Below are 24,745 nucleotides of genomic sequence, written 5' to 3' on the forward strand. Positions count from 1 at the left end.
TCACAGCTCCGGCGCGGACACGGCAAGGGAGGGCAGCTCCCGACTCCAGCGGCGTAGGCCGCGCCCCCGGCACGCGCAGACAACTCAGGGGCCGGGTCCCGGAGCGGGGGCACCAAGAGAAAGCCTCGCCGCTCCGGCGCCAGCTACTTCTGCCTCCTGGGCAGAGGGTCGAGCCCGGGAGCGCAAGACTCACAGCTCCAGCACCAGAGCAGCCACGGCAGTGAAGGGTGGTCCCAGGCTCCAGCGACGCAGGCAGGCGGGCCGTGCTCTCTCCTGGTCAGGTCGGTCGCGCCAAGTCAAAGCCTTCTTTCAGGTGTGTAGGGCACCTTTTTTGGAAATGTTGGACAGCTGTTATGGTGTCCCCCACTTGAGCATGCGGCGCCTTGCACTTTTAACGAGTGTGGGCGTCTAGAACAGGATATTTGTCACGGTGCGAGATCGGAGCTGCAGGTTATGCGGCCATCTTGGTCACCATGTTGGCCACGCCCCCCCTTGTCAATGTCAACTTAATCACTTAATGAAAACAGGGAATTGAGAAATTAAGTGCCAGAGGATGAAAAGAAAAAAGTGGAAGAAAATATGATGTTCAAAAGAAAATCAGGGGATTTAATGGTCAGCTGAAAAGATTTGTACTGATTTCATGTTGTTGCTGAAGTCAAAATACATTCATGGGCCTGCATATGTTAGACATGATTGTATATGGTCAATCTTTACAAATACTGGTTTAATACACATTTCAGGAAAATTTCCGAAACAATGTCAGAATTTGTCAGCAGGTAAACATGGAGGGGGGGGGGGGGGAAATATGACTGGACCACAAAGGAAAATCAGAGGGACCTTTCACGGGTTTACAAACTGATTTTGTGGAAATACCCCGGTGCAGAGGCTTAAAGTATATTGTAGCGGGTGTTTGCTTGTTTAGTAAGTGGGTTGAGACTTATCCAACCCACAGGTGTGACTCACTAGCTGTAGCAAAGTCTTTATTAATGGAGGTAATCCCTAGATTCGGTTTACCACCTTCTGGAGAATCAGAGAAGAACTCAATTTAAAAATGAAGTTATGAGAGCCCTGAATGTGAAGCAGAAGTTCCATTGTGGATATCATCCAGTAGCATCAGAAATTGTAGAGAAGACCACTGGTACCCTAAAAGCAAAGTTGGCCAAAGTGTGCGCATCAACAATATTGAAGTGGCCAAATGCCCTTCTCTTAGCTCTGCAGAGTATGAGGAGCACCCAACAAGACCGCAGGGCTGTTTTCCAATGAAGTCTTAATGGGGATGAGCAATGACTATCCTTGATAGTCTTTCAGCTATGAATATTACTGATGATCTGATTCTGGATTATTGCAAGTGTTTGTAGCCAAATCCATCAGGTGAGAGATGGAGTATACCAAATTAGCCAAAGCCAATACGTGAAAAAGCATGACACTACCTAGACACTGGTACCTGGGTTGTGGGGAAGAAAAATGCTCATAAGTGTTACTTGGAGCCTTGATGGTAAGGACCTTACCAAGTGATCTTGGTGATTAATATGGCTGCGAAGTGTTGAGGTTTGCCACATTGGATCCATGCAATTCTCACAGAGCGAAGACTGCAGATGAAGTAGTGACAAGCCACAAATGTAGAGATGGAAGCTCGAGTTTGCTACATGAGTTCGGAGAGATGAGAACAAAGTTAAAGAATGGGAAAAACAAAAGTAACAAGAAAATCAAACTTCAAAAATGTAAACTCTGAAAACCCCAAGAGAAACTCAAGCTGCTCCAGTTGCAAGTTGTGCAAATGGGAATATTTGTCAAAGATGGAACCAGAAAAAAAGACGCTGGTCTAAGAGGCTATCAATTTCTGTTGGCTGAATCTTCATGATTAAACATGAATGAGGAATGAGAAAATGAGCAACACTGAATGATTTTTCTATGGAAAACAAACTGATTTTTTGAGAAGAAAGGCTTGATTTTCCATACTGTGCCTGAAAAAGTATATTAGAACCTTAGTCACTAATGCCCGCTTTGAAGATTAATCTGTACCTTAGGTATTCAAAATAAAGATAGTTTTGTGCCTGCATTGAACTTTCAACACTGAGCTCTTAATTTTGTGAATTTATCTTGATTAGAGATTTAGGGCCACATGTAGAAAGGTATGTGTTTAGCGATTACCAAATAGCACATTTTTGCAATCCGCTATTTGGTAATCCAAAATCCCATGTACAAATGTGTGTATTACACTTTGAGAGTCCCAGTGGGTTACAAATAGACCTATCTCATGAAGATTAATGAGGTAGGCCTCAGTTTGGGACCCATTAGGAATCGCAAACATCTTAAGGATGGTGGCCTGCTAGGGTCAGCAGACCACCATGTCTGATTGCTTTTCATGAAAGCAATCCTGTTTTTGGAAATGTGGCCCGTTTTCCTTAATGGAAAATGGGAGGAGTTTCAAAAAGAAAAAAGACCAGATTTATTTTCATTCTTAAGAGTAGGCAGTGCTCCATGGGACCACTTCCTGTTCTTGAAAAATGCTTTAACAAACATTCACAAACGGGAAGGGGTCTCTTAGGAACCCATTCGTGAATGGGTTACCACCTACTTGAAGTAGGTGGTAAAAGGCTCGCATTTCGATTGCAACCCATTCTTATATATCACTGTGAATCAATATTAGGAAGGGCCACCCAAAACACACCCCTTCCTAATAAGGGATTGCACATAGGGCTTTGTATATTTCAAAAAAGCCTTTTTGCATTTGCAAACAGGCTAGTTTGATTAACACAAAAACACACTGTCCATGTGGCCCTTAGTTTTTTTTAAGCTTTGATAAAAAGGACAGCTGCTTGCAACAAAAATATTCTACTTGGCATTAACAATAGTTTTTACTATTTTTATATTAATAGTTGTTCGATATACCAGTGAGTCTGTTCTACCCAGCGGGCCATGCCTCTGAAGATAAAAATGATATGCATCATAGTAGATATACTATAGATAGTAGACTAGATCATAGAGCAGTTTGTTTGGAATTTTAGGGAAAGTACTTATGTGAACTGAATTACAGAATATCAAAAGATAATGAATGTTCCAAATTGTTACATACTTACCTGCCTACTTTTGTTTCAAAAGAAACAGCATTACTGGACAGAATCTACTGGAGGAGTATGACGTGGATTAGGAGTTACCTTTTGATAAATTACCTGAAATTAAGAATTTGGCTTCTGCTAACAAACAATACAGCTATTGTAATGCCTAACCAAAGTTTTAATAAAACTAATGATAAACTTTATAGGAGAATTTAAGAAAAGGATAGTGACATTAGTAGACATGCAACAGAAGTAAAAGATTAACTTACAGGAAGATGCAGAGATTTAGAAATTTAAAGATACATTCCAGACATAGAATTACTCAGGAGAAAAGGAGTTATATGTATGATGCACAATCTACGCGATGAATGGGACACTCCCAAGAAAGGGATGAGTGAGTGCAGGTATGATTATATTGTTGGCCGAGATACGCTGAGTTACGACCCTATATTTGTAGGCTTTTTCACAAGCCTGTTAAAACTGCTTATTTTAACATTCCAAGTAAAAGGGAAGCCTGTTGCTATCTTGTGCTATCTCACCTACATGATGCACTTCTGGAAAGAATAAGTGTAAAAAGTCTTAAAAGAATCAAAAGTGGGTGTGGTCAGGAACTTATGGATATATTTGGTGTGTTGAATCCTCCTACTGGTGTGGCTTTAAATGATGTGACAATTAGGAAGCTGTCTACTTGAGTCAATCATTTGGCAAGTAACACTGCAGGTGCATACACAAAATTTATTAAGAGGGGAAATGGTTATACATGAAAGGCTTGTTTTGGATATTTTACTTGCAAACGAAGGTGGTGTCAGATAATACATCCTCGACATATCCTGATGTGTCAAATCTCCTATAGTTATACCCCAGTCCTACATATAATCACGTAGGTGGAGGCTCCACTGCTATGACAAACAATAGGGATGACGGTGGGCATTTCTGCCTGGTAGCTGTACCCACCATCTAGCTATCAGACAACCTGATTTCATCCTTGGAGTAGGCCTGGTGTACAATAATTTGACCCAGCCCCTGAATTTTGGTCCAAATTCCAGGCCCTCTGGGACCGCCCTCATAATCCCATCTGAGCGTATCAAACACTTTTTCCATATCCAGGGCCACCAAGGCACCATCTAGAGTCTACTCTGCTGTCATATTTAACACATAATTCAAGCAACTTAGATTCATGAGCTCATTACGACCTGGAATAAAATTGTCTTGATGAACAAGTTACTTTCCTTCAGTAATGCCTTATCTGGTAGGGACAGGATCTAGCTGCAGGTTCCTTACCTTAGATTTTTCCCCAGGTGCCAGACTGGATCTGGATTTTTTTTTCCCCAGTAGTACCTCTGCGCCTCGAAAGAGGGCATCATGCAACTCCGTAGCGAATTATTCCAGTGGATGTGACGTCGACAGAGTCCACATAACCCCCTGTCAGACGCACTGACGTCAGTTTCTTCTGTGAATGTTTTCCTGACAAAAACACGAAGCCACTTACGGAAACTGCCTATGGAAACAGTGTGCCAAAAATAGAACATCTGTCTCAGTTATGAACTCCCAATGAAGGTATCTTAATGCCAAGAACGGGATCTTTGAGAGAGAAAAAAAAATTTAAAAAAAAAAAACAGTTTGCAGAGCTTCCCTTCTAAGGGGAGTCCCAGTCCTTAGAAATCTGTTCACAGAGCGGGGGATGGGTGGGTCAGTAAGGAATCTGCAGCTAAATCCTGTCTCTACCAGCGAAGGTGTTACCAAAGGTAAGTATCTCATTCCTCGGATAGAGGCATCTAGCAGCAGATTCCTTACCTTAGAATTAGATACCAAATCAATATCAACCCCGGAGGTGGGCCTGCAGACCAATTTAACATCAGGAAGTCCTGCAGGACTGAATGGGCAAAATGCCTGTCACAACTGACCTGACTATCCAAAAGTAAAAATTTGGAAAATGTGCAGGGAAGTCCACGTTGCTGCCTGGCAGATATCCGGGACTGGAACTCCACATTTGAATGCAATGGTCACGGATATGGCTCTGGTAGAATAAGCGTCCAAGCCCTCAGGGGGTTGCTTCTTGGCCAATGCATAGCAGATTTCGATTCAAATCAAGACTGATCCTACTAAAAGTCACTGACTAGAACAAGCCAGTCTAGAAAGAGAGAAGAGAGAAGAGAGATCGAACACTTAGGAATTTAGGGGAGTAAGAACATGCGCCATACCATAAGAACTGTGGGAAGGAACACAGCCAAGTAAAGCCATAAAGGCACTGAAATTCATGGGAATCGTGTTGCCATGGCAGTGGGACAAATGTGTGTTGCAAGACAACAGACAATATGAACATAAAAACTACTTGCGCCCAAGGTGAGATTGAACCCAAGTTTGGCCAGTACAAGGGGGCCCAGAGGCAACAGTTAATCCCATCGAGCTATAGGTCTTTGCCATACAAAATAATTATTTTAGCCAAACCTCCACTGTAAAGTACAGATAAAAGAAGGGAACCCAAAAACCCATGTGATGGAGAAAGCATTGAACAATTCTTTAATAGAAATATGGCAAAGACAACAACAGCAACTATTGGTAGAGAAACAACACTTGTATGAAAAACTGCCAGATATAATGTTAACACCTCTGGGACCATCTGGAAGGTAGAACGCACACGGTGAGAAAAAAATAAAATAATTGACTATGTAATGACAAAAGGAAATGCATATACACACCCACACATCATTAACAAATGGTGTTACTACGAAGATGTAATTTATATCTATATCTATATATAGACCTAGCTGAGTAATAAGCAAGATGGCACTAACAGAAGAGGATGGAAAGTGTGGAGGACATCACACACCCCAGTAAAGTAAAGGCTACCATGCATTTAAACCAATGTCAAATGACTGAGTAGCCCACAATCAGGTCACTGATATCAAAAGCTTACAAAATAGACAGGTGTGAAAAACCTGGCTGAAGACGGAACAAAAAGGTCAAATACATAGGGGGTCATTACAACCCTGGCGGAGAACCGGCGGTAAGACCGCCAACAGGCTGGCGGTCTTACCTTGGTGTATTATGACCATGGCGGTTACCGCCATGGTCAACCACCGGTTCTCCGTCCCACCCGCCAGGGCGGAGATGACCACCGGGCTGGAGACCTGGGTCTCCAGCCCTGCGGCAGTCAGTATACCGCCAGCGGTATTTGGACCCGGCTTACCGGCGTGGATTTCCAGCAGTTTCAACCGCCATGAAATCCATGGCGGTAAGCACTATCAGTGCCAGGGAATTCCTTCCCTGGCACTGATAGGGGTCTCCCCCGACTCCCTCCCCTACACTCCCCACCACTCCTGCCACCCACCAAAGGTGGCAGGGCCCCCTTCCCCACCCTGACCCCCAACATAACATTACTCACACACACCCGACACGCATGCAGGCACCACCAACACACACACACGCACACACCCCGACATACATGCCTACATCCACACACACAGACACACACCCACATTCACACATACACGCACACATCCATACAGACATACCCACAGCCATACACGCACTCTTTCCCATACACACAACACCCCCACAAGCAAACACGCACTCACACACCCCCTCTACATACACACACACACCCCCATGCACGCACACAACACACAACACCCCCTAACCCCCCCTCCCCTCACGGACGATCGACTTACCTGGTCCGACGATCCTCCGGGAGGGGACGGGAGCCATGGGGGCAGCTCCGCCGCCACCACACCGCCAACAGAACACCGCCATGGCGAATCACAGGATGTGATTCGCTGGGCGGTGTTCTGTTGGTGTGGCGGTGGAGCAACCTCCACTTCCACGCCGCCCGCAAGTATGGCTGTTGGCGGCTCTCCGTCGGAATAACGACGGAGAGCAGCCAACAGTCATAATACGCCGAGCGGCAAACCGCCTGCACAGGCGGTCTTCCGCACGGCAGTCCCTCGGCGGTCTTGCAAAAAGACCGCCGAGGTCATAATGACCCCCATAGTCTCGAAGGACAAAAACTCACTAAGTGGAAGTCTTCAAACTGAAAACAATGTAGTAAAAGCTGCATCAATGTAAGGAGTTTCAACCTATGGAAGAGCAACAACTGTTGATTATAAGAAATAATGAGCCTACAGGGAATAGGAGCCATTAAAATCACCAGAAGGTATAAGACAAAGCACGCCTGTTGCCTTCATTATACTAATGTATATGGGCATCTTCCAAAGGAATATTCCCATATTAGGTAAGGAACCCTAACTCAGAAGTGCTAAACTACCCCCGGTGAGGGGGGGGACTAGAGAGTCCACGGCAAGATGGTCTCACCTTAGTGCAACTCTGCCAGCCGTGAGCCATTAATCCAACACTGTCCTCTCAGCCGGCGCTGGAGAAATTTGCCAGGGAACTGTCTGAAAAACCGGCTGCTGAATGCTCTGTAGAGCTAATTAATGCTTGGGAGAAGGGGTCAGGGGCCCATGCTCATGGAAGCAGATATATAGAATTGCAGCGACCGGGACAGTAACTCTGCGAAGACCCCCGAGCCAGCTGTGTAAAAAGGAGGCCTTATGACTGGACCATGCGGAATGCCTTTGGAGCTGGCGGTGTGATTCGTCTCTGGTCACACATGGGCTAGGAAGGTAAGAGCAGAGAAGGGAGGTGCCCGGGAGCAATAGATGAGCTCCAATCAAGACTGTAGTACGTCCCACCGAGCCGTAGTCTGGCCGCTTTTCCCGAGGTGTACCCTGCAGCTGACGAGCATCTTAATGAAGAAGTGGACCCCCTGATGCACTGACTTACCAGAGATAAGAGGCAACACTTTACAGCTGGTACAGTTGACCTGTGGGAATCGCATGGGGCCGGGACTAGTGAACCGTGGTTACTACAAGCCTCTATCTGCCTCTCCGAGATGCACAGTATGGCACCCTGATTGCTCTGACCCCTGCTGGGGCCACGGGGGATGGCTCTGCTTCTACTGGGGTCTGGTAGAATTAAATGATGCGTGCAAATATGGAAAGCCAACTGCTATAATTGTCCCAAACAGAGGGCACAGTCAATACAGTGCTGCACTTGATGAAGGGCTGCAAAGATAAACCCCTAATGTTGCATGGCGACATCATTAGAGGAATTGGCAAGATTTTCCCAGGGTGTATCGTAAACTGAGGCCTGGGCAGTGAACGAAAGGTACACAGAAGGGAATGCAAGCACTCAAGGCGGCCCTTGAATGCACAGTGGTGTGATATTGAAGTGCTTGAGCAACTATATGGCATTGTTGTGAGACAATGACACTGCGTTCTTCCCTGATCCTGAAACACTGGCTGGCCCTAGCTGGCACAGACAATTCGGGCTACAGTGCACTTACCTGCTTAGACTGCTCTGTGGGCTTCAGATCTGCACTGCTGATCCCCACTCTGCTTGGGTACAACTGCAGGACTTACTGGACCGAGAAGACACTCACATCATCATTTTGGACGACTCATTGGTGTGCAACAATCAGTGGGTAAAGCCAAGAAGTCACAAGCCTGGCTCACCTTGGAGTCAAAAAAAAGAAAATAAAAAAAAGCTCTTGGGGCCTGACTCAAGCTGGAGACGAGACAGACAAAATGGAGATCTTCAATTCACCACAGGCTGCAATGAAGAGGGTCAGCAAACTACTTCGGAAGCACAAAGAACGTTGTAAATCTGATAATGAGACTGCAAGTGACTCACCATAATTTGTAAATGCGACCACACAGCCTATTCTGACTGAGGCTCTGCTTCTACCAGGGTGTTTAGTACAAACTTTGCTGGAGCCAGCGCGAAGACCCTGTGTTGCGATGCTCGTGCACAGCGTATGCGGAATTGTGCTGTCACTGGGCTCGAGCATCACTAAGGGAACGGGATTCGAATGCGCAGAGTACAGGAGACAGTTGACTGAGGTGAAGACGCTTACCTGGGTCTGTCCTGTTTGTCGAGGTCGTATTATTTATGAATAAATGCATTCTAACTATACTTGTACGTTTATTCACAACACCCTAAGAGCCGCTTAACAGCTGCAGTAAGACTGATCTGGGAGTATATTGCAGCGTGTGACTGAGCAAGGGGTGGGAAGTCTAACTTAACATTTGCTGTATGGTACCCAGCCCCCTCGTGACCAATGCCTCTCTCAAGATGATTGTAGAACTGTGCACAAAATATTCTGAAAATCCAATTTTCATACTTCAGTTCATCTACTTGTTGAGCACACTGCAGAATGTTATCCTACCTCTGTAAATCAGTACTTTGGCAATGAAAGCTCTAGGGGGGCGTCCCCAGCTGGAAAAGGAGACGCCAAAACCCTGTAAGGTCTCTCAATGATAAGGACCATTGACAAGCCTGCGGGTTTTAAGTTGTCCCTGATCCTATGTTCCTGAATTTGTTCAGGGATGCTGCCCTTAGCTCATCCAGGAAACCCTACAAATCGAAGATTATTGCAGGACTAACCCTCTGAATCATCGAATCAGTCATTAAGGATTTGAGTTAGTTTGGCCAAAAATCCATCCTTCAGGCTCAGATCAGAGAGCTCGATATTTAGGACTTCGACCAATTGCTCAGTATCCAATGGCCTCTCAGATCTAGTCTGAGGAGATTCATCTCCAGCGAGTTTGTCAATTCTTTCCTGGAATACGTGCCCGGTCTGGTTTACGGTTGCTAATAGTTATGCGCTAGCATGGTCAGAAGGCATTATCAGAACACGAGGGCCCTCTCCTTGCCTGCCAGGCACTCTAGGGCCATAGCATTCTGATCTATTTGTTTGTGAGGTTAATGGTTTTCTCCATATTTGCACACATGCAGGCGGATTCAAGTGCTCACAATTCTCATCTTCCAGTGCAAATTGTCAATTGTGTGACTTTCCCCAGATCTTAAGTCAGCAATATGGCTCACAGATGGGACATACCCTATAAAGACCACAAGGGTACCTTAGGTCTCCAAGGTAATGGGGAGCTGGGCAGCCTGACTCCATCTGAAGCTCACTGGAACCAATCTTATTAAGTATGAATGCAGCTCTTTTGTACAGTATTCGGATTTAGCATTCAGATCAAGATGTGCCTAGGGAACCCAGTTTGCACACTACCTGGACTGGCCACCCTTTGCAGCTACTGCATAGCGTGTCATTTATGTCCTTCAACTTATGTCTGCCACAAAATCATTCTTTGGGGTCATCATGACTCACAGTTGAAGATCCACCAGGCCACATGATCAATAACAGCAACACTGGAATTCATCATCCACTGCACACAGGGCCCCAAGCACAACTGCAGGCCAAAAATTCAGGCTATGGCACCTCAGAATGTACCCCCGCCACCCCAGTCAATCCTGCACATCCACTTCAAAGAGCCCACCTCATGTCTGCACACTCCTCCTGCAGTCCAGCATTGCCTATCAGATGGAGGCTGCTGCTTCTCCATAGCCTGACCACTGCTCAGCCAGGGCCTATCAAGTCTCCCCAATAAGAACCCCATGTGGGGGCAGGAAAACCCAATCTCACCTTGCTTTGTCGTCGAGTTGGGTGGAGTGTCTCTCACTTCTTCGAGTGCCATCAGTGGTGCTATTGCGGGTATCTCAATTAGTATATCTTGAAGTCACGTGCATCACATCTTGGCAGCCACAGCAGCATAAAGCAGGATATTTCCTACACTGTACTTGCCCAGTGTACCCAAATGTGCGTAACCGGGTACTCAGACATTGGCTTCTGGCTGACAGAGGTATGCACCCTGATCAAACGGGAACCACAACCCTAGTCAGGCCAAGTCTCAAACACATCCTAAATTAACCTGTGCTCACCCTCTGGTAGCCTGACACAAAGAAGTCAGGCTTAACTTAAGAGGCAATGTGTAAAGTATTTGTGCAACACTTCAGTAAAAACATCACAAAAAGATGCCACACCTGGTTAGAAAAAAATAATTTAATAAATAAAACAAGACCAAAACAATAAAAACCCAATAAGTAGAACTTGAAATAAGATTTTTTTAAAGAATAAACTGGAGAGAAGTATTTAGAAGCAAAGGGCGCCATACAGAGCTACCTGGTTAAGCTGGACTAGGACAAAGTCAAAAGTTCAGGCTGACCGCAATGGAGCACGGAATGGCTACAGGGATCCAGTTTGGGCCGACTGAACAAAAGTACCTTGAAATCCTAGTGCAGATGCATTGCAGTGGTTCCGCCATAGAGATGTGTTGATTCTCTCCACGCAGTCTAGGCAATGCACCGAAGTTCCCCATGCACCAGTGGGAATGTGTCACAGCCGAGATGCGATGGACTACGGGTGCAGGAGTAGCTGCATCGATGTCAAAGGGATGCACTGATTCTGATGAGTGCAATGGCTGCGATGCGGAGTTTGGCAACATAGTCTAGGCTGTTGTCAACGGGTAAGGAGATGCCTTACACCAAAGGAAGTGTGTCAAAGCTGGTTTTAGCCACGCAACGGTTGAGATGCGCCGGTTGTGTTCACACAGTAGCAGGGATGCAGTGGTTCTGCTGGAGCAGCACCTGAACAGTTGCCTCCAAGGGTCCAGCTGGCAGAGTTCAAATGGTTGCTTGGAAGTCTTTTATGTCCCTGAATTTTCAGAACACAGGAGGAGACCAGTTTGCTGGCCCTGGGAGTCAATCTGGGTGTTTGGTTCAAGTGTTTTGGGTCCAGTTCTTTTCACACAGGCAAGGAGTACAGCAGGTCAGCACAGCAGCAAAGCTGTTTTTCTAGAGCAGCAGCCCAGCTGCCCCTCCTGGCAGAGTATCCACAGGTCCAGAAGTATACTTGGTTGGTAGGCTGAGGTCCAGTTCTTCCTGTGGTGCCCTTGAAGTGGGGAAGACTTCAAAGACAGAAATTTAAAGTGCATAGAGGTCCTGCCCTGGCTCCAGACTCACTACAGGAGATCATGCAGCGCTTTCTGCGAGTTCAGGACATAGCCTATTTAGGAGCAAGTGTAAGGCTGTACCCAGCATCTCCCTCCTATTTTGCCCAGGAGGGTCTATCAAGACACAGATGGCCCATCAAGTATCACCTAAGCTCCCCTTGGGTTTGGCTGTCTAGGAGGAATACACAACCCAGCTGACACCAAATCAGACAGGCACCAAAAGGTTGAAGTAAGAAAATGCCAACTTCCTAAAAGTGACAATTTCAGAATTGCAATTTAAAATTCGACTTTACCATAAACTGGGATTTTGAATTGGGATTCAAGAGACACCAAACTCAAAGGTTTTGCTCCCAGATTGTGTATTACACTTACAAAATGTAATAAGGTAATCCCAATGTTATCCTGTGGGAGAAAGACACCTTGCAGTAGTGAAAAACGACTGAGAATGTTTTTGCTACCAGGACATGTAAAACTTAAAAGTATATATCTTATCTTTTACACGTACTGCATCCTGCCCTCTGGGCTCTACCTCTAGGGTTGCACATATGAAAAGGGAAGGTTTAGGCCTGGCACAAGGTATATTTTGCCAAGTCGACATGGCTGAGTAAAACTCCACATACAGGCTCTGCAATGACAAGTGTAAGCCATGGTTAGAGGGCTACATAAGTGGGTGCCATAATCAGTACTAGGGAGACTCCGTAGTAGCATTTAACTTACAGATCCTGGGTACATGTAGTACACTTTACGAGGGACTTCTAAGTAATTTAAATATGTCAACTGGGGATAAGCTAATGTTAGCATGTTTTATGGAGACAGCACAAACTGCAGCACTGGTTAGCAGAGGTAAGGTGCACAAAGTCTAAGGCAAAAAAAAACAAATTCATCAAAAAGTGGAGGGGATAAAAAGGCGAACTAGTCGGTGGTGACCCTTCAGAGAGGGCCATTTCCAACAAGTACAGTAACAATTAGCTTCATTTCTATGATTAAGGATTGTTGATGAAGGCCCAGGAACTAAAGATCAGTGTATCCTGTTGGCCATTTTGCCAGTCCATTTTCCCATCAACTGAGGTAGATTAAAAGCTAAGAGAGCCTGTCCGTGATGAGGCAGGCACTATTATCTCTATGCGCATTAAGCTTGCCAAGAATAGTGAAATTGGAATATTGAACTCAAAGGGGCTAAAACAAAGCGCCATGGTATTTGAGAAAACAGCCAAATACTCTCGGGTGGTTAATAAGAGCTCCTGAAAAGGAGCATTTAGCAGAGATTTTGAGTAAAAACAAGTCCTTCAGCTTTGATTAACTCAACCCAACTTAACAGTTCAATAATCGAATTAAGAGCAAAAAATAACAGCCACTCTACCAGCTATATGGGTTTGGGGGTCTAAATGCACAATTGCAATTGAAAACCCGTAGGCATTTCTACTGCAGTATCAGGTACATAAGTGGCATTAATGTACGTTTCTGCAAGAAATACCAAATTCCAAGTATCCGATGTTATCTAACTGTAAATCGCTAATGCATGTTTAGGGAGCAACCTTGTATTAATAAGGCAGGCTGATAGACCTTAAAGACATCTTACCATTCACCCTGGAAGGCCTGATGTGCCCTATTCTCATGTTCCTATCAGAAGTAATATTTGCTAGTATATTAAGGGATGTGTGGCAATTAATGCAGGCAACCAGACCTATCACGTTACTGGCATCGATACGGTGTCAGGAACCGGCTTCCTAAGTACTTGTACGTTTTTGGAGTTATAGCTAATCTTACTGAGTTGGGTTGCTAAGCCGTCTGGCAGCAAGGCATGCGCTGGACAAGACTTGGCAAGCACAGATGAGCCTGTCTTTGGCACGTAAGAGGGGTACCCACTCCGTGCATCCACAAAGTATCACTTAAATTGGGTGGGGGCGGTGTGGTAATGCCTATTCTGAAACAACTGGAACATGAATGTCTAAGATGGCGTCTCTGGCTTGGAACTAGACAGAGTAAAATGGTTGCCGGGACTCCCTCTGGTAAAAGGCGATAGGGGAGCAAGGCCAAGTGCAGCAAGTCAGGTAAGAAAGTTTAAAATACAAACAATACAAGAAAAAACTATCATTGTGCAAAATAACTTCAGCTTTGTGGAAGATTTCATGTGCACATTCCTGCAGTCGGACGTGAAAACGGAACTACCTGCTGATCAACTAAACAAGCTTTGGTCTGAACAGATACAAATGATGTTCATGAAAACAGAACTTTGTGTAATGTCCCCCATATTTCCCAAGTAATCATATGTATTTGAAGTACTGGGGTCAAATTGCACTAACACAAAAGAACATTCCAGAAAATTAAATATTAGCAATTTTCCTTAAAACTCTTCTCTATTTAATACGTTACTAACAGAAAGTTATACAGTCGCATAAAAATAGTGTAAATAATTTAGAGTGTTTACTTAAAGAAAATAAATGGAATATGTCAAAGGATTTCCAAACTTATCTACCATCCCAGGAAAAGAAAACCCTCTAATTTAAACTGGAATTTCCTAAAAGCTGGTACGTATTTCGATGAACCTTTAGATTTAAAAAAAAAATGAAATTCACCTACTTTGGGTTTGGCATAGCAAGTGTGGTGCAGATCCATCAAGCAGAGGCCAAAAAAGCGGTAAATTTTTACAGCAGCCTGAGAAATTAGGTTTCTTTAAAAAAAAAAAAAATTAGATGTGGGTGGGCATGAAAGGATTAAATTACAGAACCATCTAAACTATGAATCCGCAGCCCTCCCTGGACCCAAAATTAAAAGAGGTACTCAAATCTGACTGGATGAGGGAGCTTGGTGTCTCATCTGCCATTTAGAGACCGCGAATAGAGAACAGGGTTAATGGACACCAGCGATTGGCTGGCTGCCGCTTCAGGAAAATGTTTGTGGCAGCCAACTGAGGATGTGGTAAAGATTCCTGAAAAAATAAAAATAAATACATTAAAAAAAAGATGAAAGGGGCCATAAGGTGGCAGAGGGAGCACCTCGAGCCCTTGGGCTCAATAACAGAGGATGGAGAAAGAGTTGTAGGCTTAGTCCAAGACAGGCCCATTAAACCGGTCATGGATTTGAGTTCCATGAGCACAAATATTGCTGCAGATTTGCAATCCCATTCAGTAAGGCCCACGACCCATACAAAAAACATTTTTAAAAAAACAAAACAAAAAAAAAAAAACAGGACCTGGCTGTAAGAAGTTGGCTATCCAAGGTTTATTGGGATCAGGTGAGCTCCCAACTCCTGCAGCACATGGGGCTTGGGTGTAAGGCTTGGGCTGAAGGCATGGGCCTCTGGCTAAGCCCTGCTTTGCACAGCAGAATTAATATGCGTTGTGGTTGGCTGCTTGAGGGAAGTTAGGTATACAGCCATTCCCAGGGGACAATGCCCACTGCGCACAATTAAACCAGTAAATAATAAAGCATTCGCCTGTTTCGTGGTGTTGAGGATAATATGGTATGTATTCCCATCTGTAAGATTATTTACATCATTTGTAATTACATTGGTCACATCAAGGTGCTTGAGCATTACATTTTCTGCTCGCATTAAGGTTTGCATGGCTGGTATGCGAGTTATGAATTGTGGTCCTAACCATAACTCGCACATTTCAATTTGTAATCACACCTGCACTTTAACTGTGTTTCAGTAACTTTTTTACATAACCACAACTTCACTTTAAATATATATATTTTTTATTGTATAAGCGATATTTTAATGGGAAAAAGACCACAGAGAGCAGCGCTTTGTATAAAGCCTGCTTTTATAGTAGTTCGTTCTTCCCGACTCACATGCACATCTCATTGGGTACCCTGCTGGAAAGCGGAGGGAGCGATATAAACTGAGGGTTCAATGGCAGCAAGTGGGAGGAGTACTAGTTAAGCCTCAGAGTTTAGGAATGCCCATGCCAAACTGATACTGACACAAATACTTCCCAGGATCTAACAATGTCCCTGTTGCACATTGCGGGAGGCTGATCTATGCCATATGCACGGAGGTGAGGGGACACGGGGGATAAATGTTGGGGGGGAATATGGGGACAAACAACCTTGATGCCGTCCCTGTTTAAACTTCACTCGTTTTTCAGTGCATTAAAAGCATGAGCGCTGAAAACGAATGAAGTTTAAACTGGGTTGCTGATTTTTTCCTGAATCAAAGCTGGCAATCCCTGTTGCTGGGGTTGCTGCAGCTTCCCTGACACTAAGGATTTTTATCTGATCTGTGAGCTGGAATCCAGTACTTCACAGGTCATTCAAAGGCCTTTCAAACTAGAGAGGAGGCTTTGTTTTTTTAAATTGCTTGTGCCCCCTACGGTATGATCCTCTCTTCAGCCCACTTTCAAGGTGTCATTTAAGGTCTTGGTGGGGATGGATAAACCGGGATGAATGGCTCCATTAGCATATCTCGCCCCATTGACACATACACTGCAGTAGTACCTTGTCACACTTGAAACTACAACAAAGAAGAGGTTATGCAAGTTTTTTTAAATATCAATGAACAATACAGTTACATTTTACTATTATATTGGTATTGCTATAGAGCTTTCTCATTCCTTGTGAGTCCCAAGGTGCTGTAACAAATATTTGACAGACTATAAATGTTAATCTTTTTATTTGTATTTTCTTAGCACCTTGAAACCATTAATAACGTAAGAGACTAATCAGAATCTTTAATTAAAAAGTTATATTCTGTCATCAGGTTCAATAACCTATTATTTAATGGCCCAGCCCTCCATGTCCATCCACTCTTCTCCTTCCAGTTAAGTGTTGCATTTATCAAAGTATATTATGAGTGCTATAGGCCGTGTTGCACTGTTAAGTGCATGTCGTATTTTCCTTTTCTAGAAGATGCTTTGAGAGGGATTGGATGAATTTATGGGCCTTTTAACTGCATGAAACACTGGTTTTGCACCTCTGAAGGTTGGTACCCTTTACCTCAATCTAAAATAGTCCAAACAAAGGCCACAAGGCACTCACACATCCATCCATCCATATATTACAATTACTCGAAACCAACCTATCCTTTTCACCTCAAATTCATGCAAAAGAGCAGCAAAACCACATGGTAGGACCACAACTCTGTTCACCACATACAACATATATGCAATCTTTGGGCGTTAAGCCTGTACTAATGAGGTGAAACCTTTGCCCATACAGTATTAGGATTGTATAAATGGCAATATAATGTAGTAATACAATTACAAAAAGTGTCACATTATGCAGTACAATTTGATTTTTATTGCTGCGTAATTTAGTCAATGCTGTAACATAATTTGATCCGCTCTGATCTGTGGGCAATCCATTGTTCAGAGAGTAAACCTCAGTTGGTTAATATGGAGGTGGGCGAGCCAACAAATTGACAGGGAGAGCCAAGCCAAGGGTCTGGCTTGCATCTTATAACGTGGGCCTGAGCCAAGCCCTGAAATTATTTGCTCTGTAAATTATACAACAAACATCACATAAAATATGTGAATGTCTCTTCAAAATTGTTTATTTCCTCAAGATGAAGCCTTCACAATAATAAAGAGCATTTTAGCACTCCACGGGGAAGTACTTGTTAAAAGTGAGTTTTCTATCACTGGTAGTCTCAACTCAAATGTTTGAATGTGCTCTCATTGGCGATAATGAAGGAAAAACAGTGTTGGTGAAATAAAATATTTGCCTAAGATACCACAATTTAACTGGGCAAGCTGTGATGAATTCAACTTTTCTGGTTTCACTTTGTACAAATCAGCCACTTAAAGGGTATTTATTTGCTCATCCTTTTGTTCAAGTTTTATTTTGACCTCTTAGTGCATTTTTCTCCAGGTTTTGAAACATAGTGCAAACTCAACCCGAAGATATATTTGAGTGCTTTATATGAGCACCATTTACATCATAGAAGATCAGGTGAATTGTTTACTGGCATTGGGAGTTTAAGTGATGAGCCCAGAATCACAGGATGTTGAGCAAATGCAAGACTTGAACCTAGTTCCACATTCAGCAGATCTGACTGTAACGCCACATCCTGGGTAGAGAGAGGGGGTCAGGCAGAAGCCAATGCTCAGCTAGTTATGGGTTCAAGGCCCCAACAGGACCCGAACCAAGCCTAAGCCAGGCTTCTAGCTCAAGACTGACTTGAGCCTTCAGTGGCTCGCCCACCTCTGACTTCCAGACAACCATCCATGGTTCAAAGCCTTATTTACTTCAAATACATTTTTAAAAAAGTAGTTAGGACTTTGTGCCAAACAGTTACACCTCCTCGAGGCAGGCATAAAAAATGAGTAAAGTTTTATTTTCCCTAAACTTTAGAAACTTTATATGTATCGCGTTTTACACAATACATAGTGGTCAAAATATTAAACTTCGTTAAAGCATAGTATTTGCACAGAAGGGTACCCTTCCACTACAAAAACCTATGCTTGACATCAAACACACACTCCTGTACACTAAAGTGCATAGCTGTGTGCACTGGCGCAAGGTAGACAAATGTATATCAGCGCAGGGAGAGAGAATACAGGCACCATACCTCTCTGACACCATGAAGCTTCAAATGATTCTATGAACTGAAGCCTGTACTGGCTGCAAAGGAGACCTTAGATTTGCTTATTAACCAAACATCACCCACCCTCATCTTGTTTGGTATATTTTACTAGACTGAATTTCTGTTAGCATCTCACAAGCCAGTGCCACTTTTCTCATTGCTTCAAGCATGTCTCGACATATGGTACACTGAGTCTCATACAGCAAGTATTATGTGCTTGTATGACCAGTCACACAAACACAGCATCTCGTTTTTGCGAACATATTACACACAAACATGCATACATGCCATCGGTTTTTGATGGCATCTCAAATACTAGGCTTTATGTATCTCTTTCACATCAGGTTTTTCACATTTGTAAAGCATCTATCTCCAATTCACACACACTGAGTGTCTCATTATGCGAGTATCTCATACATAAAGCATATTTCATGTCACGTTTTTCTGCATCTTCAGCTTGTGACAACTCTGCACCGCGACATCCATTTGCACTAATTGTTCCAGCAGATTTGACAGCACAAGTTTAACGTTTTTCTGTTGTGTTTTATCGTTTGTGCTGCATCAAGTGCATACAGTCCCTCGATTCCCCCCCCCCCCCCCCCCTTTACGGCCACAAGATAGCAAGCAATATACTTCAGCTGGCTGTGGTTGGATCGTAGCCTCACTCACCCTCCTGTGCAATGATAAAGCAAATGGCAGCAGAGTTACATGTTGAAAATTTAATTAGCCATGAACATCCCATTGTTTAGTGGGGAGGCAAGGAATAATAACCAATTTTCCTGGTCCCACATTCCTCACAGCACTGAAGTTATGGTGAGATGGGTCCGGAGGAAAATTCCCAGAGTGTGTCCTTGTGGACAATGCCTCTGTTGGGAGTCTTATGCCGATTTTAATGCAGTGCTTATTACATAATACTTTTATTAAAAAGGAGACGCTGGGATTAGAAATCTTATAGTTCTTTGGCTGTCTTGGTCAGGGTGAACCTCAGAAGTCACTAAATTAACCTGTGCTTAACCATCTGGTAGCTTGGCACAAAAGCAGTCAGGCCTAACTCAGACTCTGAGTGATGCATAAATACTTAGCACAAACTGTATTAAAGTGAAAACTTTAACACAAGGCAAACCCCAAACCAATGTAGAAAACAAAGTAAAATGCAATAAATAAAATGAGACAAAAATTACAAAATCCTATCAGTAGAACTGGAGATATGAAATTATAAAGGTTTAGGTAAAAATAGCCACAGAGCTTTCTGCTTCTTGGTGCCATCTGGTTGGTAGACCGGGACAAATTCATACATTCAGACGGATTAAGGTGGAGTGTGGGACGGATACAGGCTCACGGTTAGTCCCGCTGAAAAGGTTACCCCCCTCAAAGTCATGTGCGCAGAGTTCAAAGAATCAGGATTTCACAGGAGGATCTCTTGGGGATCAGGAACTCATTCCACCAGAGACAAGCAGGGCTCAGGCAGGTCTAGGAAGGGTCAGTTGCTGCAGGTCAGTTTGGCAGGTGTAGTGAGGCCATTGGAGCTTGTTGTGACCATGTAACCCATAAAAAGGAGGACAGCCACCTGACCATTAGAGTCACTCTGGTAGTCCTGGGTTCAAAGTGATGGTCCTCTCTCGTTCAAGTAAGAAGGCAGGCCTCAAGAAGCAGGGCAGTCCTCTGAGAAACAAGGCTGGCCTCAAGCAGCAAGGCAGTAAACTGGAGTACGAGGCAGTCCTCCTGTAGTTTTCCACAGTACCAGGAGTGTATTGAAGAGGTGATCTGAGGGTCCAGTATCTATAGTTGGTGCCAGAATCTGAAGTGGGAGAACCTTCTAGGCTTCCCCTACATCTGATTCTGGAATTTCCTTCCTTCGCCTCCCAGACTCCAAGGGAGCTGGAATGACAATAGACTGGTGTCAAGGTAATTGTGAGCGTGCCAATTGGATTTAATCCAGTTTTACCCTGTGCAAAGAAGAAAACACAAACACTTTACCACTGGCTATTAATGGTAAAGTGCACAGAGTCCTAATAGCCAACAAAAACAGGTTTGGAAAACAGGACGGGCAAAGGCAAAAAGTTTCGAAGTGACCCTGCATTGAGTGCAAAGTACAACAGATGTTTATGGTGTCCCATTGCCTATGGTGCTCCTAAATTCCACTTCACTAAGCCTTTATACATCTCACTCTTAAAGAGTAGCAACTGTGGGCAGTTAAGGTTTTGTTGTGGTAATAAAGGGATAGTGACCTCCTTACAGCATGATACATTAATCATACACTTAAAAATTCAATGAGTGATTGCAGCTTTGTCTCTCAAATGACTGAGGGCTTATTGTAGAGAATGATGGCATGGATTGGAACCTCAAAAATTGGCAGAGATACATACAAAAAACACCATTGCTCGCTATCAAGAAATTGACCATTTGCTACCCTCACCTCAGTTAACTGTATTATCAGGTATGTATAAGTACTCTTCAAGGCCAGAACTTGCAGTCATACTTTGAAAAAATGCTTCCTAGAGAGCTTTGTAAACATAGATGGCCTATTGAAGGCCCTAAACCTTTGTTATTGCACTATCTTCTTTGAGGCTGAGAGAAACTTCATTGGACTCCACCAATGAAAAACGTTGTTTAGGTCAATTATGTCACAGAAAAGACCGGATAAATGCCATATGTATGTATGTATATATATATATATATATATATATATATATATATATATATATATATATATATATATACATATATATACATACACATACATATATATATATACATACATACATATACATACATACATACATATACATACATACATACATATATATATATACATACATACGATTGAATCATTTGACACAGATAATAGCAAAATAATTTGTTCTTCAAACTGAAAGGCACAAGAAAATATTTGGTTTTTCAAACATAAGTTCAGTATTTTATTAGCAGCACAAAGAATGGTTTCTGATTAATCCAGTTGCATTTTGAGGTTTATGAACGTCGCTAAGAAAATGTTGGTTATTCTTACTTTCTTTTCTCTCCCACTCTTGTTGCTGGGTGCATAAAGAAGCAAAGATCATGTTTTTTTTCACATATTTTCTAATTGCTTCCCAGAATGCAATTAACAATAAAGCATACCTATAGACTGTGATGACATGCCCTCTTTCTTGCTACTGCATTTTTACGTGCCTGTATAAATTTATCAAAGCCTCCTGCTCTTAGACAACAGGCACCTTCTATAGGGTCAATCAAATGTCCCCAAGGCTATCCATGTGCCCCCCACAAATTCTGTGTCTCCCACACCCCTGGCCATATACTCTAGGGATATCCATGAATCTCCTAGTTCTGGTCAGTCAAGAACGCAACCTTTAACTCTCAGGACTACACAATTTACATACCTGTGTGCTCAGATTATTCAAGATACTTAAAAAGTAAAGCCAAAGCGCTGCTTCCTAGACCTGGTCCACCTGCTGGACAAACTGACCAGAACGACTGGCCTGGCATACCCTCTTCCGCGCTGGGATGGCAATGGATGGTAAGCAAATGGGGCCAGGTCAGAAAGCGCATCCCTCCAAGAGACGTCATCGAAAGTATCCATTGTCTTTGGACTGGGATGAGAGGACAGCACTCTTTCAATAGCACATTAAGGATGACGAACGTCCACCGTAGCTCTACACTTGTGTAATGCCGCACGACCTACGCTGGCACCCATAAACTTATCCCTGCAACCAGAGACCGACACGCTGGTTCTCTCCCATCGGACCTGCTCTCCAATGGCTTCCTTTATCCCGTGCGCCCCGTCTGACCGCAGAATAATCAGTGCTGATCTCCACACGCCATGGTACGTTACATGCAACTATGTTTACTACCTGCCCACTGGCACCCTGAATGGCATCCGATTCTAATATGTATGCCCCCTAGCGCTTGCATCAGCACCAACATTCTCCCGACGTTTGCGCCCCCACCTCCTAGTTTCCGGCTTTTTTTTTGTTGTACTTGTAATTTACTCTTCCCTCAAATAATCCTCTTTATGTCTAGGTGCGGTATTACGTACTAAGTGAGCTAGTAACGAAGCATAAAATATACATGCTTGCCGTGCTGCTATTTGCTCATGGATAATAGTACATTTCGCTCATTAGCTGTACTACTTACAAGTCATCCACGATCTCATTGCTCTTGGTGACCACTGTATTGTAGTGCACCAGCGAAATATTACGCATAAACAAAAAGTTCCACAGAAAAAAAAAAAAAAAAAAATAGTAATTGGTTCAGCGATCAAACATTAATTTCCCAATTAACACCTAGTCCCCAGCGCTGGCATACCAATACCTCAGCCGGCCTACGCATCTATTTACAAATATTTTCTGTCTAGAGAGGAACTATCCAGGTCTGGCAGCGGCCATCCGTGTGATTATGTGAGCTCATCACTCATACGTGAGTCACACGGATACTGCTCTTGGTCACAACCGCAAATCATAAGAGTAGTTCACATGCATTAATGATGTGATCAGGATTGCTATATTTCTAAGAGAAGAATACCGGATATTTCCTCATATTTTAGGGTTATGAAGATGCTGGGCACTGGCACAAGAGTTTCTGTAAATTCAACTATACTCTATTTTAATATGGCAATTCTGCCTCTATTCGTTATAAAATCATTTAAGAACAGTTTGCAGTTTTTAAATACTTGAAGCGCTTTTTACCTTTATTCGCCGTTTTGTGTGCACTTAAAAAGGGAAAATACTGGCTTTTGCCGAATTTACCCAATTTCTTTCCAACCGTCTTAACAAGAAAATACTGGTCATGTGGCTAAAACACTAGATGTCTAGCTGCGGTATCAACTCAACGTCCGTCTCGAGGCATAACATCCCAGTGGGAATAAGGGTGGCCTCGCTCCTGCCTTTGAGAACACCCCTTCAAAAGGATTAAAGCAGGGACGTATTTAACCTGGGAGGCTACACCGTAATGGTTTCACAGGACATGAGAAGGGTGGCATGATGGGTACAATCCACTGGAGTGAGGTTTCTAAAAACAGGAAACAAAGGTTTCTTAAAGAATAGGTAGTATATTTAGGAGTGCACGAGTCTCTCTGACAAGGGAGAGTCAGATGAAGGACTGTGGAGGCTTTACTGACAATGGATTCAAGTGGGCTACAAATACGTTTCTGAAAAAAATTAAATCAGACCTCAGCAACTTGAGTGGAGTCTTAGAGCCACACTGAAGATTTTGGACATCCACATGAGGTTTGTCAGCAACGTAGTGAGGTCTGGAAGGTTTGTAATATTTTACTGTGTGCTCCACCATCTGCATGAATACATGTGGGACCTGCGATGTAATGCTTATAATCATAGAATTAAGCAGCCCACGGCGTTTCTTTTGCAGAGTGCATTACATTCAAGCTCACCAGTGATCTTCAGTACTGCAACCTGGTCATTAAAGATCAAACTTACCTGCTCAGGGTGCTTCCAACATCCTGCAAAGCAGAGAAACAAAAACATTAGTTCCCAAAGCACAAACCTCTTGCAGGTGTACAGGCATGAAACAAATTTTCAAACACAAGATTCATAAAAAAAACCTCAACCAACAGGTAAACCCGGCATAACTTCCCACAGCAGAGGATAGAGATGTAAAGGTTCAGAGCCTTAGGTCTTCTGTAGCATACCATCTGCACTTGATATGCACTTCTCATTCTTTTACAGCTGGGGACAAGTTTGATACCCATGTGGTTGATCCCAGAACGAAATAGCACTGTGGTCAAGTAGAGTGGTCTGGAAGGAGGTGGCAAGTCATTTCCCGTGGTTAAGATTAATTCGAGAATTTCTATCCTAACCTACTTTTCACTGTGCTATATTATCGACATCAGGGTCATTAATCTCCAAAGTAGAGCAAAAACTGAGCTTTTCCTCTTACCATGAGGGCACACATACCTTAATATCCACAGAACCGAATAAGGGTATCAATATCTCAACGTGCTCGCTATTAACGTATCTACTAGACAGACATCCAGTCCTAGAATGGGAGACACCCTCACTGATGAACTGGGATGAAAAAAAATGAATCTCAAAATTAATAAAACTATGTTGGTTTGTGGCTATCAATTTATTTTAATTATTCTGTTTCTTGCTTTCATTCAAAAAGGAATGCATAGATTCCAGGCAAAGACTTAAAATAATATTTCTACAGGATTAACAGCACATACCAGTGACAAAGGCCTACAGAACACTCAAATCAAGCAAGCCATGTTATAGCCCAGGCTCATGTAAAACTAATAGCTGCAAGAAACAAGCATTTGCAATGCAACGGGTCTCACATTTCTCAGAGTTAGA

The 24,745-nt window shown here is 43.4% G+C and overlaps 1 protein-coding gene across 1 annotated transcript in view; it reads right to left on the minus strand.

Annotated features, from left to right (window-relative positions):
- LOC138294140 (E3 ubiquitin-protein ligase TRIM39-like) overlaps positions 1-24,745 on the minus strand; it is a 286,871-nt gene that overhangs the window by 132,526 nt on the left and 129,600 nt on the right. Inside the window, exon 5 of the mRNA XM_069233337.1 lies at positions 23,870-23,892. Coding sequence (XP_069089438.1) covers positions 23,870-23,892 — 23 coding nt within the window. The remainder of the gene's footprint in view (positions 1-23,869; positions 23,893-24,745) is intronic.

The sequence above is a fragment of the Pleurodeles waltl genome, chromosome 4_2 (genome assembly GCF_031143425.1).
Source record: "Pleurodeles waltl isolate 20211129_DDA chromosome 4_2, aPleWal1.hap1.20221129, whole genome shotgun sequence".
Classification (NCBI taxonomy): domain Eukaryota; kingdom Metazoa; phylum Chordata; class Amphibia; order Caudata; family Salamandridae; genus Pleurodeles; species Pleurodeles waltl.